The sequence below is a fragment of the Oncorhynchus nerka genome, linkage group LG5 (assembly GCF_034236695.1).
Source record: "Oncorhynchus nerka isolate Pitt River linkage group LG5, Oner_Uvic_2.0, whole genome shotgun sequence".
Lineage (NCBI taxonomy): Eukaryota > Metazoa > Chordata > Actinopteri > Salmoniformes > Salmonidae > Oncorhynchus > Oncorhynchus nerka.
In genome coordinates this window covers 5185168-5199976 of record NC_088400.1, presented here as the reverse complement: position 1 = coordinate 5199976, position 14809 = coordinate 5185168, and the positions used below count along the sequence as shown (strand labels likewise).

The 14809-nt window shown below is 43.8% G+C and overlaps 1 protein-coding gene across 3 annotated transcripts in view; it reads right to left on the bottom strand.

Annotated features, from left to right (window-relative positions):
• Positions 1-394: 394 nt before the first annotated feature.
• Positions 395-14809, bottom strand: part of LOC115117497 (catenin alpha-1-like) — a 237558-nt gene continuing 223143 nt past the window's right edge. For 2 of the 3 annotated variants that reach the window (XM_065018283.1, XM_065018282.1), the window contains exons 18-21: positions 10434-10568; positions 3424-3453; positions 1965-2177; positions 395-1412 (exon numbers count right to left, since the gene is read on the bottom strand). In XM_065018283.1, the coding sequence (XP_064874355.1) occupies positions 1335-1412; positions 1965-2177; positions 3424-3453; positions 10434-10568 (456 nt within the window). In that variant the 3' untranslated portion in view covers positions 395-1334. Of the gene's footprint in view, positions 1413-1964; positions 2178-3423; positions 3454-10433; positions 10569-10646; positions 10689-14809 lie in introns of those variants that run through there. The other variant, XM_065018284.1, reaches the window with a different exon arrangement.

Here is a 14809-nt window from a genome sequence, read left to right as displayed (position 1 = left end):
ACTCTTTATAACCTGGTTAACAACAAGACCTCATTCAGATTACTCTTTATAACCTGGTTAACAACAAGACCTCATTCAGATTACTCTTTATAACCTGGTTAACCACAGGGGAAACAACAAGACCTCATTCAGATTACTCTTTATAACCTGGTTAACAACAAGACCTCATTCAGATTACTCTTTATAACCTGGTTAACAACAAGACCTCATTCAGATGACTCTTTATAACCTGGTTAACAACAAGACCTCATTCAGATTACTCTTTATAACCTGGTTAACAACAAGACCTCATTCAGATTACTCTTTATGACCTGGTTAACCACAGGGGGAAAAAAACAAAACATTTATGACAATTCAGTTTATAATTAAGTATAAAGTATAAATAACGACACGATAATATCAGACTTTTATTAGATAAGCAGAGAATACATTGAGAATGAAAACAAATCTTTTATTTTATTATTTTTTTAAATCAAAAAGCTTAAAACTAAAACATTTATCAAAAAAAAACCTCCATGAAGAAAAGAAAGATATACATCCAAATGCTCTCCAGTTATTGCTTGAATCAAGAGTAATAAAGTGATAGAGAGAGATGTGTTTGCATTGGGGTGGAAAGGCCTCATCTGATCTGCACCTACACAATACCATATCATATCATATACGACAACATAGCGGAAATACCATTCCTACACCCTCCCCACCATCCACGCAATCATAAAACATGGTAGAAAGACATTGTATAAAAATACACGGGGGATCTCTCGCGTCACAGGTTGGGGTCAGGGGGTTCAAATAAAGAGGGTCAGGGGTCAAAATTATTCGTTTGAACAGAATTAGATTTTACAATATCAATGAAATCCACCGCGCCATCTTATACCAACACTGGAATAAAATCAAATGAAATAGAAACGCCCTTTACTTGGTCTAGTTGCTGTCCCCCCACCCACCCAAATCACCTTATTTCCCAGTAGAGAAGTTATACAGTAGGCTAGAGACTTATCAGAATGCAGTTGTTTGAATGAAAAAAAAGAGACTGGTAGAGAAAGAGTGAGCTTAAGGGCCTCTGTGTGTGTGTGTGTGTGTGTATAGTGTTCAACCTTAGCGAGCCTGCATAGCAACAGCACATCAAACTAGACAGCTGACTAGGCCAGGGAAGGAAATAAGAAATGCATTCAACCCGCCCCTCCCCCGGAAAAAAATGCACCCTTTCTTTTTTTGACTAGATTAAAAAAAGAAGCTCCAACCGTCTACAGTTGATCTAGCCAGCTCCATCAACATCTCAACCTTCTAGGTCCTCCACCTCTCACCACACTGACTGACTGCCTGCTCCATCTCTAGATGCTATCCATGGCTTTGAACTCGCTGAGGGCCTGGACAGGGTTGATGTGTTTCTTGTGGGATGACCTCTTGACCTAAGAGAAGAGATGATAATATTTTATTGTATGTTCTCACAGAAATGTGTCCTGCATCATTAAATCCAGCATCATAACACCCTGTATCCCACTGTTGGTTTGACTCTGAAGCTAAGCAGGGTCGGTCCTGGTCAGTCCCTGGATAGGAGACCAGATGCTGCTGGAAGTGGTGCTGGAAGGCCAATAGGAGGCACTCTTTCCTATGGTCTAAAATAAAATATCCCAATGCCCCAGGGCAGTGATTGTGATTGACACTGGCCTGTGTAGGGTGCAGTCTTTCAGATGGGACATTAAACGGGTGTCTTGACTCTCTGTGGTCACTAAAAATCCCATGTCACTTATCGTAAGAGTAGGGGTGTTAACCCCGGTGTCCTGGCTAAATTCCCAATCTGGCCCTCATGGTCACTTAATCATCCCCAGCTTCTAATTGGCTCATTCATCCCTCTTCTCTCCCCTGCAACTATTTCCCAGGTCGTTGATGAGAATATGTTCTCAGTCAATTTACCTGGGGGGGTGACCAGTTTAGAGGAGATTTAACTTGATTCACATTACCTTGTTGTTGGATCCATCTTCCTGTTTCTCTCTCTTGACCAGAGGTTTCTTCTCTGGGGCTTTCATCTTCCAGGAGATAGCAGGCATGTTGAGGGACTGCATGGCCATGGACTTCTGGTACTTAGTGGAGGCCACGTAGCTCGCCTTGACCGTGGACACCACCGTATTCATCAGGTTTTTAGCTGCCTGGATCAGAGACATGGCACTGTCCACCTGGATGAAGAGGGAGGGGAGAGAGAGAGAGAGAGAGAGAGAGAGAGAGAGAGGAGACAAGGTTAGCCAGTGCTTGAGGTAGAAGTTGTCCTCTTAAACCACAGCTCTAGGATCAGATAACTATCTCCCAGGATAACCTTGGGAACATTATACAGTATAACCATATAGATGCATCCCAAATGACCCCTGGTGAAAAGTAGTGCACTATTATAGGCATTAGGGTGCCATTTGGGAGCACATTATATCTGACCCCAGATCAGCAGTTAGAGACAACCTGTATATCCACCTGTAATGTTTCCCACCACCACCCTCACTGATCAGAGGGACACGGAGTTCATATGATCCTATGTGTCTGGCTTTAGCCAATGTCTCAGGCTACATCCCCAATGGCCTCCTTTTCCCTATATAGTGCACTACTTTTGACTAGGGCACATAGGTCAAGAAGGCCTAAGGCTCCAGGGTCAAAAGTAGTGCAACTATAATAGGGAATAGGTTGGTGTTTGGGCTGCAGCCTGAGTGTTACTGTACTGTATCTGAAGGTAGGGAATAGGTTGGTGTTTGGGCTGCAGCCTGAGTGTTACTGTACTGTATCTGAAGGTAGGGAATAGGTTGGTGTTTGGGCTGCAGCCTGAGTGTTACTGTACTGTATCTGAAGGTAGGGAATAGGTTGGTGTTTGGGCTGCAGCCTGAGTGTTACTGTACTGTATCTGAAGGTAGGGAATAGGTTGGTGTTTGGGCTGCAGCCTGAGTGTTACTGTACTGTATCTGAAGGTAGGGAATAGGTTGGTGTTTGGGCTGCAGCCTGAGTGTTACTGTACTGTATCTGAAGGTAGGGAATAGGTTGGTGTTTGGGCTGCAGCCTGAGTGTTACTGTACTGTATCTGAAGGTAGGGAATAGGTTGGTGTTTGGGCTGCAGCCTGAGTGTTACTGTACTGTATCTGAAGGTAGGGAATAGGTTGGTGTTTGGGCTGCAGCCTGAGTGTTACTGTACTGTATCTGAAGGTAGGGAATAGGTTGGTGTTTGGGCTGCAGCCTGAGTGTTACTGTACTGTATCTGAAGGTGGGGAATAGGTTGGTGTTTGGGCTGCAGCCTGAGTGTTACTGTACTGTATCTGAAGGTAGGGAATAGGTTGGTGTTTGGGCTGCAGCCTGAGTGTTACTGTACTGTATCTGAAGGTGGGGAATAGGTTGGTGTTTGGGCTGCAGCCTGAGTGTTACTGTACTGTATCTGAAGGTGGGGAATACCTGGCTCTCTAGGAATGCTTGGGAAACCTCCTGTAAAAAGGGGAAAAGGGAGAGAGGGAACTTGAACGTTAATAGTTGGAACTGTAGAAGTCAAGTGCAACATGATGGAGCCTCGGGGTAAAGGATTCAGAGCAGGACAAGGCCGCAGCCGGGTGACTGTTGTACATCCAGCAGATTGACCATGTGGTGAACAGGGTATAACTGAATAACATCCAGCAGATTGACCATGTGGTGAACAGGGTATAACTGAATAACATGCAGCAGATTGACCACAGGGTATAACTGAATAACATGCAGCAGATTGACCACAGGGTATAACTGAATAACATGCAGCAGATTGACCATGTGGTGAACAGGGTATAACATGCAGCAGATTGACCACAGGGTATAACTGAATAACATGCAGCAGATTGACCATGTGGTGAACAGGGTATAACTGAATAACATGCAGCAGATTGACCACAGGGTATAACTGAATAACATGCAGCAGATTGACCATGTGGTGAACAGGGTATAACTGAATAACATGCAGCAGATTGACCATGTGGTGAACAGGGTATAACTGAATAACATGCAGCAGATTGACCACAGGGTATAACTGAATAACATGCAGCAGATTGACCATGTGGTGAACAGGGTATAACTGAATAACATGCAGCAGATTGACCACAGGGTATAACTGAATAACATGCAGCAGATTGACCATGTGGTGAACAGGGTATAACTGAATAACATGCAGCAGATTGACCACAGGGTATAACTGAATAACATGCAGCAGATTGACCACAGGGTATAACTGAATAACATGCAGCAGATTGACCACAGGGTATAACTGAATAACATGCAGCAGATTGACCATGTGGTGAACAGGGTATAACATGCAGCAGATTGACCACAGGGTATAACTGAATAACATGCAGCAGATTGACCATGTGGTGAACAGGGTATAACTGAATAACATGCAGCAGATTGACCACAGGGTATAACTGAATAACATGCAGCAGATTGACCATGTGGTGAACAGGGTATAACTGAATAACATGCAGCAGATTGACCATGTGGTGAACAGGGTATAACTGAATAACATGCAGCAGATTGACCACAGGGTATAACTGAATAACATGCAGCAGATTGACCATGTGGTGAACAGGGTATAACTGAATAACATGCAGCAGATTGACCACAGGGTATAACTGAATAACATGCAGCAGATTGACCATGTGGTGAACAGGGTATAACTGAATAACATGCAGCAGATTGACCATAGGGTATAACTGAATAACATGCAGCAGATTGACCATGTGGTGAACAGGGTATAACTGAATAACATGCAGCAGATTGACCATGTGGTGAACAGGGTATAACTGAATAACATGCAGCAGATTGACCATGTGGTGAACAGGGTATAACTGAATAACATGCAGCAGATTGACCATGTGGTGAACAGGGTATACTGAAAATGAGTCCAGAGCAGTACCAGGGTTGTGCTCCAAATGGAACCTAATACCATACATATTTCGCCCTCAGAACAAGCCTCAATTAAAAATCGGGGAACGGACTCTACAAGGTGCAGAGGCATAAAAATGGCCAACATCCTGAGGTATTCCTTTAAGCCAGTAATTAAACTACTGGGAGAAGGGACGGTATTTTGGGACACTAGTCTCTTAACAAGAAAACAGGAAAAATAAAAAAGGGAAGCCTTTATATAAAATGTTTGTGTCCAAAATGACACCCTATTTTCTATTTAGTGCACTACTTTTAACCAGAGCCCTGGTCAAAAAGTAGTGGTGTCACTACAGAGAATAGGGTGTCATTTGGGACTTTTATAACACTGTTATTATTTCTTTCATCTTATTTATTTATTCTGCATCAAACACCGGCTGTAAATCATTAGTTAATGGGAAGCTATTTCTTGGGTTATTAAGTTTAAATTCAGCTATTCAATGAGGCCAGGAAAGATTAAATTACAGTTTTGCTTTGAAATTGACAAAAGCAACCTGTGGATAAATTCAGAGCAAATTTTTAACTGAATGGAGGATGAAACATGTATTTAAAAAATATATATATATATATGACTCACTAAAGAGTAAAATACATTTGTTCAGTTTGGTTGCGTTAAGTGGCACCCTATTCCCTATGTAGTACACTACTTTAGACCAGAGATATGACTTCTCATATCAAGGAAGGAAATCTAGGTGAAAATATTAACTTTGTTATTAAATGTTGAGTTGTTTCAAAAAAGGTCAGACTGTCTACTTTAACACACCGACACAAATGGCACCCTATTCCCTATGTAGTGCACTACTTTAGACCAGAGCCCTATTCCCTATGTAGTACACTACTTTAGACCAGAGCCCTACTCCCTACGTAGTACACTACTTTAGACCACAGTAGTATGGGCTCTGGTCAAAAGAGGGGCACTATATACGAAATAGGGTGCCATTTGGAACATATTCCTAGGTTACTATGAGGTAACAGAATGTAGATGAACCCCTAGGTTACCATGAGGTAACAATGTAGATGAACCCCTAGGTTATTATGAGGTAACAGAATGTAGATGAACCCCTAGGTTACTATGAGGTAACAGAATGTAGATGAACCCCCTAGGTTACTATGAGGTAACAGAATGTAGATGAACCCCCTAGGTTACTATGAGGTAACAGAATGTAGATGAACCCCCTAGGTTACTATGAGGTAACAGAATGTAGATGAACCCCCTAGGTTACTATGAGGTAACAGAATGTAGATGAACCCCTAGGTTACTATGAGGTAACAGAATGTAGATGAACCCCTAGGTTACCATGAGGTAACAGAATGTAGATGAACCCCTAGGTTACCATGAGGTAACAGAATGTAGATGAACCCCTAGGTTACCATGCGGTAACAGAATGTAGATGAACCCCTAGGTTACTATGAGGTAACAGAATGTAGATGAACCCCTAGGTTACTATGAGGTTACTAAAAGCTAGACTAATGTAGATGAACCTCTAGGTTACTATGAGGTAACAGAATGTAGATGAACCCCTAGGTTACTATGAGGTTACTAAAAGCTAGACTAATGTAGATGAACCCCTAGGTTACCATGAGGTAACAGAATGTAGATGAACCCCTAGGTTACCATGAGGTTACTAAAAGCTAGACTAATGTAGATGAACCCCTAGGTTACCATGAGGTAACAGAATGTAGATGAACCCCTAGGTTACCATGAGGTAACAGAATGTAGATGAACCCCTAGGTTACCATGAGGTAACAGAATGTAGATGAACCCCTAGGTTACCATGAGGTAACAGAATGTAGATGAACCCCTAGGTTACCATGAGGTAACAGAATGTAGATGAACCCCTAGGTTACCATGAGGTAACAGAATGTAGATGAACCCCTAGGTTACTATGAGGTAACAGAATGTAGATGAACCCCTAGGTTACCATGAGGTAACAGAATGTAGATGAACCCCTAGGTTACCATGAGGTTACTAAAAGCTAGACTAATGTAGATGGAAGTTAGATGTTTTGTATTGGAGCACATTTACATGGTAGGTTATCTAACGTGATAATCATTTTTAAAATGAATGTATCGGTTCCCACTTAATTTACAGTGTTATTTATTGATAATTTGGTACCAGGTAGTTGGCAATTTGGCAGAATTAGTTACAATAATGGGTTTCCCATTTCCCAGGCTAACAAGGCAGATCAATGCATTACCCATTTCCCAAGCAGATCAATGCGTTACCCGTTTCCCAGGCAGATCAATGCGTTACCCGTTTCCCAGGCAGATCAATGCGTTACCCGTTTCCCAGGCAGATCAATGCGTTACCCGTTTCCCAGGCTAACAAGGCAGATCAATGCATTACCCATTTCCCAGGCTAACAAGGCAGATCAAGGCGTTACCCATTTTTCAGGCAGATCAAGGCGTTACCCATTTCCCAGGCAGATCAAGGCAGATCAATGGGTTACCCATTTCCCAGGCAGATCAAGGCAGATCAATGGGTTTCCCATTTCCCAGGCAGATCAATGGGTTTCCCATTTCCCAGGCAGATCAATGCGTTACCCATTTCTTATCATGCAGCGTTAATTCTCACACATAGTTCTCTAAAACAGATGGAACAGTGGAGAGAAGAGAAGGCCAGGTGTGAGTCAGAAGAGCCCTGGGTGGGATTTGAACCCATGCCGACTGGTATGCGTGTACCGCGGTCAGCGGCTCAAGAAGCAGGACACAGCATGTAGTTGTTAGTAACACAGTGTAAAGCTAGACTACACAGCATGTATAGTGTTAGTAACACAGTGTAAAGCTAGACTACACAGCATGTAGTTGTTAGTAACACAGTGTAAAGCTAGACTACACAGCATGTAGTTGTTAGTAACACAGTGTAAAGCTAGACTACACAGCATGTAGTTGTTAGTAACACAGTGTAAAGCTAGACTACACAGCATGTAGTTGTTAGTAACACAGTGTAAAGCTAGACTACACAGCATGTATAGTGTTAGTAACACAGTGTAAAGCTAGACTACACAGCATGTAGTGTTAGTAACACAGTGTAAAGCTAGACTACACAGCATGTAGTGTTATTAACACAGTGTAAAGCTAGACTACACAGCATGTAGTGTTAGTAACACAGTGTAAAGCTAGACTACACAGCATGTAGTTGTTAGTAACACAGTGTAAAGCTAGACTACACAGCATGTAGTGTTATTAACACAGTGTAAAGCTAGACTACAGCATGTAGTTGTTAGCATGTATAGTGTTAGTAACACAGTGTAAAGCTAGACTACACAGCATGTAGTGTTAGTAACACAGTGTTAGTAACACAGTGTAAAGCTAGACTACACAGCATGTAGTTGTTAGTAACACAGTGTAAAGCTAGACTACACAGCATGTAGTTGTTAGTAACACAGTGTAAAGCTAGACTACACAGCATGTATAGTGTTAGTAACACAGTGTAAAGCTAGACTACACAGCATGTAGTGTTAGTAACACAGTGTAAAGCTAGACTACACAGCATGTAGTGTTATTAACACAGTGTAAAGCTAGACTACACAGCATGTAGTGTTAGTAACACAGTGTAAAGCTAGACTACACAGCATGTATAGTGTTAGTAACACAGTGTAAAGCTAGACTACACAGCATGTATAGTGTTAGTAACACAGTGTAAAGCTAGACTACACAGCATGTAGTGTTAGTAACACAGTGCAAAGCTAGACTACACAGCATGTAGTGTTAGTAACACAGTGTAAAGCTAGACTACACAGCATGTAGTTGTTAGTAACACAGTGTAAAGCTAGACTACACAGCATGTAGTGTTAGTAACACAGTGTAAAGCTAGACTACACAGCATGTAGTTGTTAGTAACACAGCATGTAAACACAGCTAGACTACACAGCATGTATAGTGTTAGTAACACAGTGTAAAGCTAGACTACACAGCATGTAGTGTTCGTAACACAGTTGGCCACATGTATGTATAGTGTAAGTAACAATAAATAATTTAAAAAATGAAAAGCTGAAATGTCTTGAGTCAATAAGTATTCAACCCCTTTGTTATGACAAGCCTAAATAAGTTCAGGAGTAAAAATGTACTTAAACTCAGATAATAAGTTGCATGGACTCACTCTGTGCGCAATAATAGTGTTTAACAACTACTTAATCCGTGTACCCTAGACATACAATTATCTGTAAGGTCCCTCAGTCGAGCAGTGAATATCAAACAGATTCAACCACAAAGACCAGGGAGGTTTTCCAAGGCCTCACAAAGAAGGGCAGTCATTGGTAGATGGGTAAAAATGAGGAAAAAGCAGACCTTGAATATCTCTTTGAGCATGGTGAAGTTATTCATTCTACTTTGGATGGTGTATCAATGCACCCAGTCACTATAAAGATATACAGGCATCAAACCCAACTCAGCTGCCGGAGAGGAAGGAAACCACTCAGGAATTTCACCATGAGGCCAATAATGACTAAAACAGTTAAGAGTAAACAGTCCCGAGCAGTGCAGCAGTTTAAGGCACTGAATCTCAGTGTTGCAGTGCCATCAAAGCCTGGTACTCGTATCACAACCAGCAGTGACCGGGAGTCCGATAGATAGCACAATTGGCCCAGTGTCTTCCAGGTTAGGGGAGGGTTTGGCCGGGGGCGCTTTACTTGGCTCATCGCGCTCTAATGACTCCTTGTGACGGGTCTGCAAGCTGACTTGGTCGTCAGTTGATCTGTGTTTCCTAGCGTTCAATCGAGTGGGTGTTAAGACACATGACTGGACCTTCACCTCTCCCGATCCCGTTGGGGAGTTACAGCGATGAGACAAGATCGTAAATGAATATCACGAAATTGGGGAGAAAAGGGAGGTACAAAATATAAATATATTATTTTAAAAAACAGTTAAGAGGTTAATGGCTGTGATAGGAGAAAACCGAGGCTGAATCAGAAAATATTCCAAAACATGCATCCTGTTTTCAGGAAGGCACTAAAGTAAAACTGCAAAAACAAAATCGACAAAGAAATGAACTTTTATGTCCTGAAAACCTAGTGTAATGTTTAGGGCAAATCCAATAGAGTTCCACTTCATACTTCATATTTCCAAGAATGGTGGTGGCTGCATCATGTTATGGGTATGCTCATCATCATTAAGGATTGGGGAGTTGTTTAGGATGAAAATAAACAATAGATTTAAGCACAGGCAGTCTGCTTTCCAACAAACACTTCCTTTCAGCAGGACAACAACCTAAAACACAAGGCCAAATATACACTGTTGCTTACCAAGACGATATTGAATGTTCCAGTGGCCTAGTTATAGTTTTGACTCAAATTGGCTTGACAATCTATGGCAAGATCTGAAAATGGCTGTCAAGCAATGATCAAGCAATGATCAACAAGCAACTTGACAGAGCTCGAAGGATTAAAAAAATAATAATGTGCAAATAATGTACAATCCAGGTGTGCAAAACTCTTAAGAGACTAACCTGGCTCTAACCACTAGACTACACATGTAAAGTGTTAGTAACAAAGCACATCAGTTCTTACCCCAGAGACCACGAGCTCTCCTCCCAGGTTCTGGACCTCTGCTTTCACCTTACTACAGATGTTGAGCTGGTGGCAGTACAGAGCAATACGCTGCAGGTAGGCCAACAGGTCCTGCTTACAGGCTGAGTCTGGACACTGGAGAGACCGAGAGAGAGAGATGGGGTTAGACTAGGACATACAGGCTGAGTCTGGACACTGGAGAGACAGAGAGAGAGAGATGGGGTTAGACTAGGACATACAGGCTGAGTCTGGACACTGGAGAGACAGAGAGAGAGATGGGGTTAGACTAGGGCTTACAGGCAGTCTGGACACTGGAGAGACAGAGAGAGAGATGGGGTTAGACTAGGGCTTACAGGCAGTCTGGACACTGGAGAGACAGAGAGAGAGATGGGGTTAGACTAGGGCTTACAGGCAGTCTGGACAGAGCACATAATGGAAGATAATGCAGTATGTTAATACGTCTCCAGATACCCCAGTCATCAGTCAGCACAGACAGAGCGGCAGAGTATCGGTGGTGGTGGTAGTAATAGTAATGGTTGTAGTGGTAATGGTAGTGGTGGTGGTAAAGGTAGTGGTGGTGTCAGTAATAGTAATGGTTGTAGCGGTAATGGTAGTGGTGGTGTCAGTAATAGTAATGGTTGTAGCGGTAATGGTAGTGGTGGTGGTAAAGCTAGTGGTGGTGGCAGTAATAGTAATGGTTGTAGTGGTAATGGTAGTGGCAGTGATAGTAATGGTTGTAGTGGTAATGGCAGTGATAGTAATGGTTGTAGTGGTAATGGTGGTAAAGGTAGTGGTGGTGGCAGTAATAGTAATGGTAGTAGTAGTGGTGATGGTGGTAGTTGTGGCAGTGATAGTAGTGGCAGTGAAAGTAATGGTAGTGGTGGTGGTAAAGGTAGTGGTGGTGGCAGTAATAGTAATGGTTGTAGTGGTAATGGTAGTGGTAGTGGTGATAGTGGTGATGGTGATAGTGTGGTGGTGGTAATGGTGATAGTGTGGTGGTGGTAATGGTGATAGTGGTGATGATGATAGTGTGGTGGTGGTAATGGTGATAGTGGTGATGGTGGTAATGGTGATAGTGGTGGCAGCGATAGTGGTGATGATGATAGTGTGGTGGTGGTAATGGTGATAGTGGTGGTGGTAATGGTGATAGTGGTGGTGATGATAGTGTGGTGGTGGTAATGGTGATAGTGGTGATGATGATAGTGTGGTGGTGGTAATGGTGATAGTGGTGATGATGATAGTGTGGTGGTGGTAGTGGTGATAGTGGTGGTGATGATAGTGTGGTGGTGGTAATGGTGATAGTGGTGATGGTGATAGTGTGGTGGTGATAGTGGTGATAGTGGTGATGATGATAGTGTGGTGGTGGTAATGGTGATAGTGGTGATGATGATAGTGGTGATAGTGGTGGTAATGGTGATAGTGTGGTGGTGATGATGATAGTGGTAATGATGATAGTGGTGATGGTGATAGTGTGGTGGTGATAGTGGTGATGATGATAGTGTGGTGGTGGTAATGGTGATAGTGGTGATGGTGATAGTGTGGTGGTGGTAATGGTGATAGTGGTGATGGTGATAGTGTGGTGGTGGTAATGGTGATAGTGGTGGCAGCGATAGTGGTGGTGATAGTGGTGGCAGCGATAGTGGTGATGTTAGTGGTGGTGATGATAGATGTGATAGTAATGATGGTAGATGTGATAGTGGTGGTGGTGATGATAGATGTGATAGTGGTGGTGATGATAGATGTGATAGTAGTGATGGTGGTGATGGTAGATGTGATGGTAGATGTGATAGTAGTGATGGTGGTGATAGTAGTGATGGTGGTAGTCATGGTAGTGATGGTGGTAGTCATGGTGGTGATGATAGTTGTGATTAGCGATGGTAGTGGTGATGATAGTTGTGATTAGTGATGGTAGTGGTGATGATAGTTGTGATTAGTGATGATAGTGATAGTAGTGGTGATGATGGTAGTGGTGGTGATGATGGTAGGTGGTGATAGTAGTAGAAGTAGTAAGAGTGGTAGCGGTAGTAGAAGTGGTGGTGGTAGTAGAGGTTGGTAGTAGTGGTGGTAGTAGTAGTAGTGGTGGTGGTAGTAGTAGTAGTAGTGGTGGTGGTGGTAGTAGTAGTAGTGGTGGTAGTAGTAGTAGTGGTGGTGGTAGTAGTAGTAGTGGTAGTAGTAGTAGTGGTGGTGGTAGTAGTAGTGGTGGTGGTGGTCGTAGTAGTGGTGGTGGTCGTAGTAGTGGTGGTGGTGGTCGTAGTAGTGGTGGTGGTGGTCGTAGTAGTGGTGGTGGTGGTGGTGGTCGTAGTAGTAGTAGTGGTGGTGGTAGTAGTGGTGGTAGTAGTAGTGGTGGTAGTAGTAGTGGTGGTAGTAGTAGTGGTGGTAGTAGTGGTGGTGGTAGTGGTGGTGGTCGTAGTAGTGGTGGTGGTCGTAGTAGTGGTGGTGGTAGTAGTAGTGGTGGTAGTAGTAGTGGTGGTCGTAGTAGTGGTGGTGGTAGTAGTAGTGGTGGTGGTAGTAGTAGTGGTGGTGGTAGTAGTAGTGGTGGTGGTGGTCGTAGTAGTGGTGGTAGTAGTAGTGGTGGTGGTAGTAGTAGTGGTGGTGGTGGTCGTAGTAGTGGTGGTAGTAGTAGTGGTGGTGGTAGTAGTAGTGGTGGTGGTAGTAGTGGTGGTGGTGGTCGTAGTAGTGGTGGTGGTAGTAGTAGTGGTGGTGGTAGTAGTAGTGGTGGTGGTAGTAGTAGTGGTGGTAGTAGTAGTGGTGGTGGTAGTAGTAGTAGTCGTGGTGGTGGTAGTAGTAGTCGTGGTGGTGGTAGTAGTAGTAGTAGTGGTGGTAGTGGTAGTAGTGGTGGTGGTAGTGGTAGTAGTGGTGGTGGTAGTGGTAGTAGTGGTGGTGGTAGTGGTAGTAGTGGTGGTGGTAGTGGTAGTAGTGGTGGTAGTGGTGGTGGTAGTGGTAGTAGTAGTAGTCGTGGTAGTGGTAGTAGTCGTGGTAGTAGTAGTAGTCGTGGTGGTAGTGGTAATAGTGGTGGTATTTTGTGTCTATTTAATGTCTATTAGATTTCATCCTCGTGTTTCCTAAGATTCTCAGATTGATGCTCCAGATTTGGGGACTAATTTAATAACAGTGACACATTGGGGGTGTTAATGTGACAGATAGCAGACTCATGCGATATGTCCCAAATGGAAACCCTTTTCCCCTATAGGCCCTGGTCTAGAGTAGTACACTATATAGGGAATAGGGTGCCAATTGATGATGGTTGACTGGCCCCTTGGCCAGAAAGACCTGATTCACGTCCTAACAAAGACTATCCAGCAAGACCACGTTAATGACATCAACTGTCTTGTCTGTCTGTGTCTTGGGAGGGAGGGGGAGGGGCCTTAGCCATCGTTGCTGTCACGCACTCAGGCTGTGTCAAATTCTCTGATTTGGCTCCAAACCGGCATAAGAGCTCATCTGATGTTCAATGGAACGCTAATGCCCATGGTCAAATGTGGTGCACTATATAGGGAATAGCGTGCAATTTGGGACACACAAAGTGGGAGGTTCAGGAGAGCACTGTTTCTGTGTTGACACATTGTTTGCTGATTTAGGCCTACAACATAGTTACAATCCTACGTTGCAAACATTTCACTTTTGTAAAAAAAAAATATATAATAGTTTTGTTCTGTGTTCTATTATCACGGTTGCCTAAACAGGAAAAAGCAGACACTGCAATGCACCATGGGATGGCTGGTCTCAGCTTGAACCAGGGTATTACTTACTCTCCTCCCTCCCTCCCTTCATCCATCCATCCTCTCCATCTCTCCTCCATCCTCAGCCATCTACCTTCCTCCTCCTCTCCCTCTCCACCATCCATCTACCATCCTCCTCTCCTCCATCCATCTACCTTCCTCCTCTCCCTCTCTTCCATCCATCCATCTACCTTCCTCCTCCTCTCCCTCTCCTCCATCCATCCATCCATCTACCTACCTTCCTCCTCCTCCTCTCCCTCTCCTCCATCCATCTACCTTCCTCCTCCTCTCCCTCTCCTCCATCCATCTACCTTCGTCCTCTCCCTCTCCTCCATCTATCCATCTACCTTCCTCCTCCTCTCCCTCTCCTCCATCCATCCATCTACCTTCCTCCTCTCCCTTTCCTCCATCCATCTACCTTCCTCCTCCTCTCCCTCTCCTCCATCCATCCATCTACCTTCCTCCTCCTCCTCCTCCTCTCCCTCTCCTCCATCCATCTACCTTCCTCCTCCTCCTCCTCTACCTTCCTCCTCTCCCTCTCCATCTACCTTCCTCCTCTCCCTCTCCTCCATCCATCCATCCATCTACCTTCCTCCCCTCTCCCTCTACCTTCCCCCTCTCCTCCATCCATCTACCTTCCTCCTCCTCCTCCTCTCC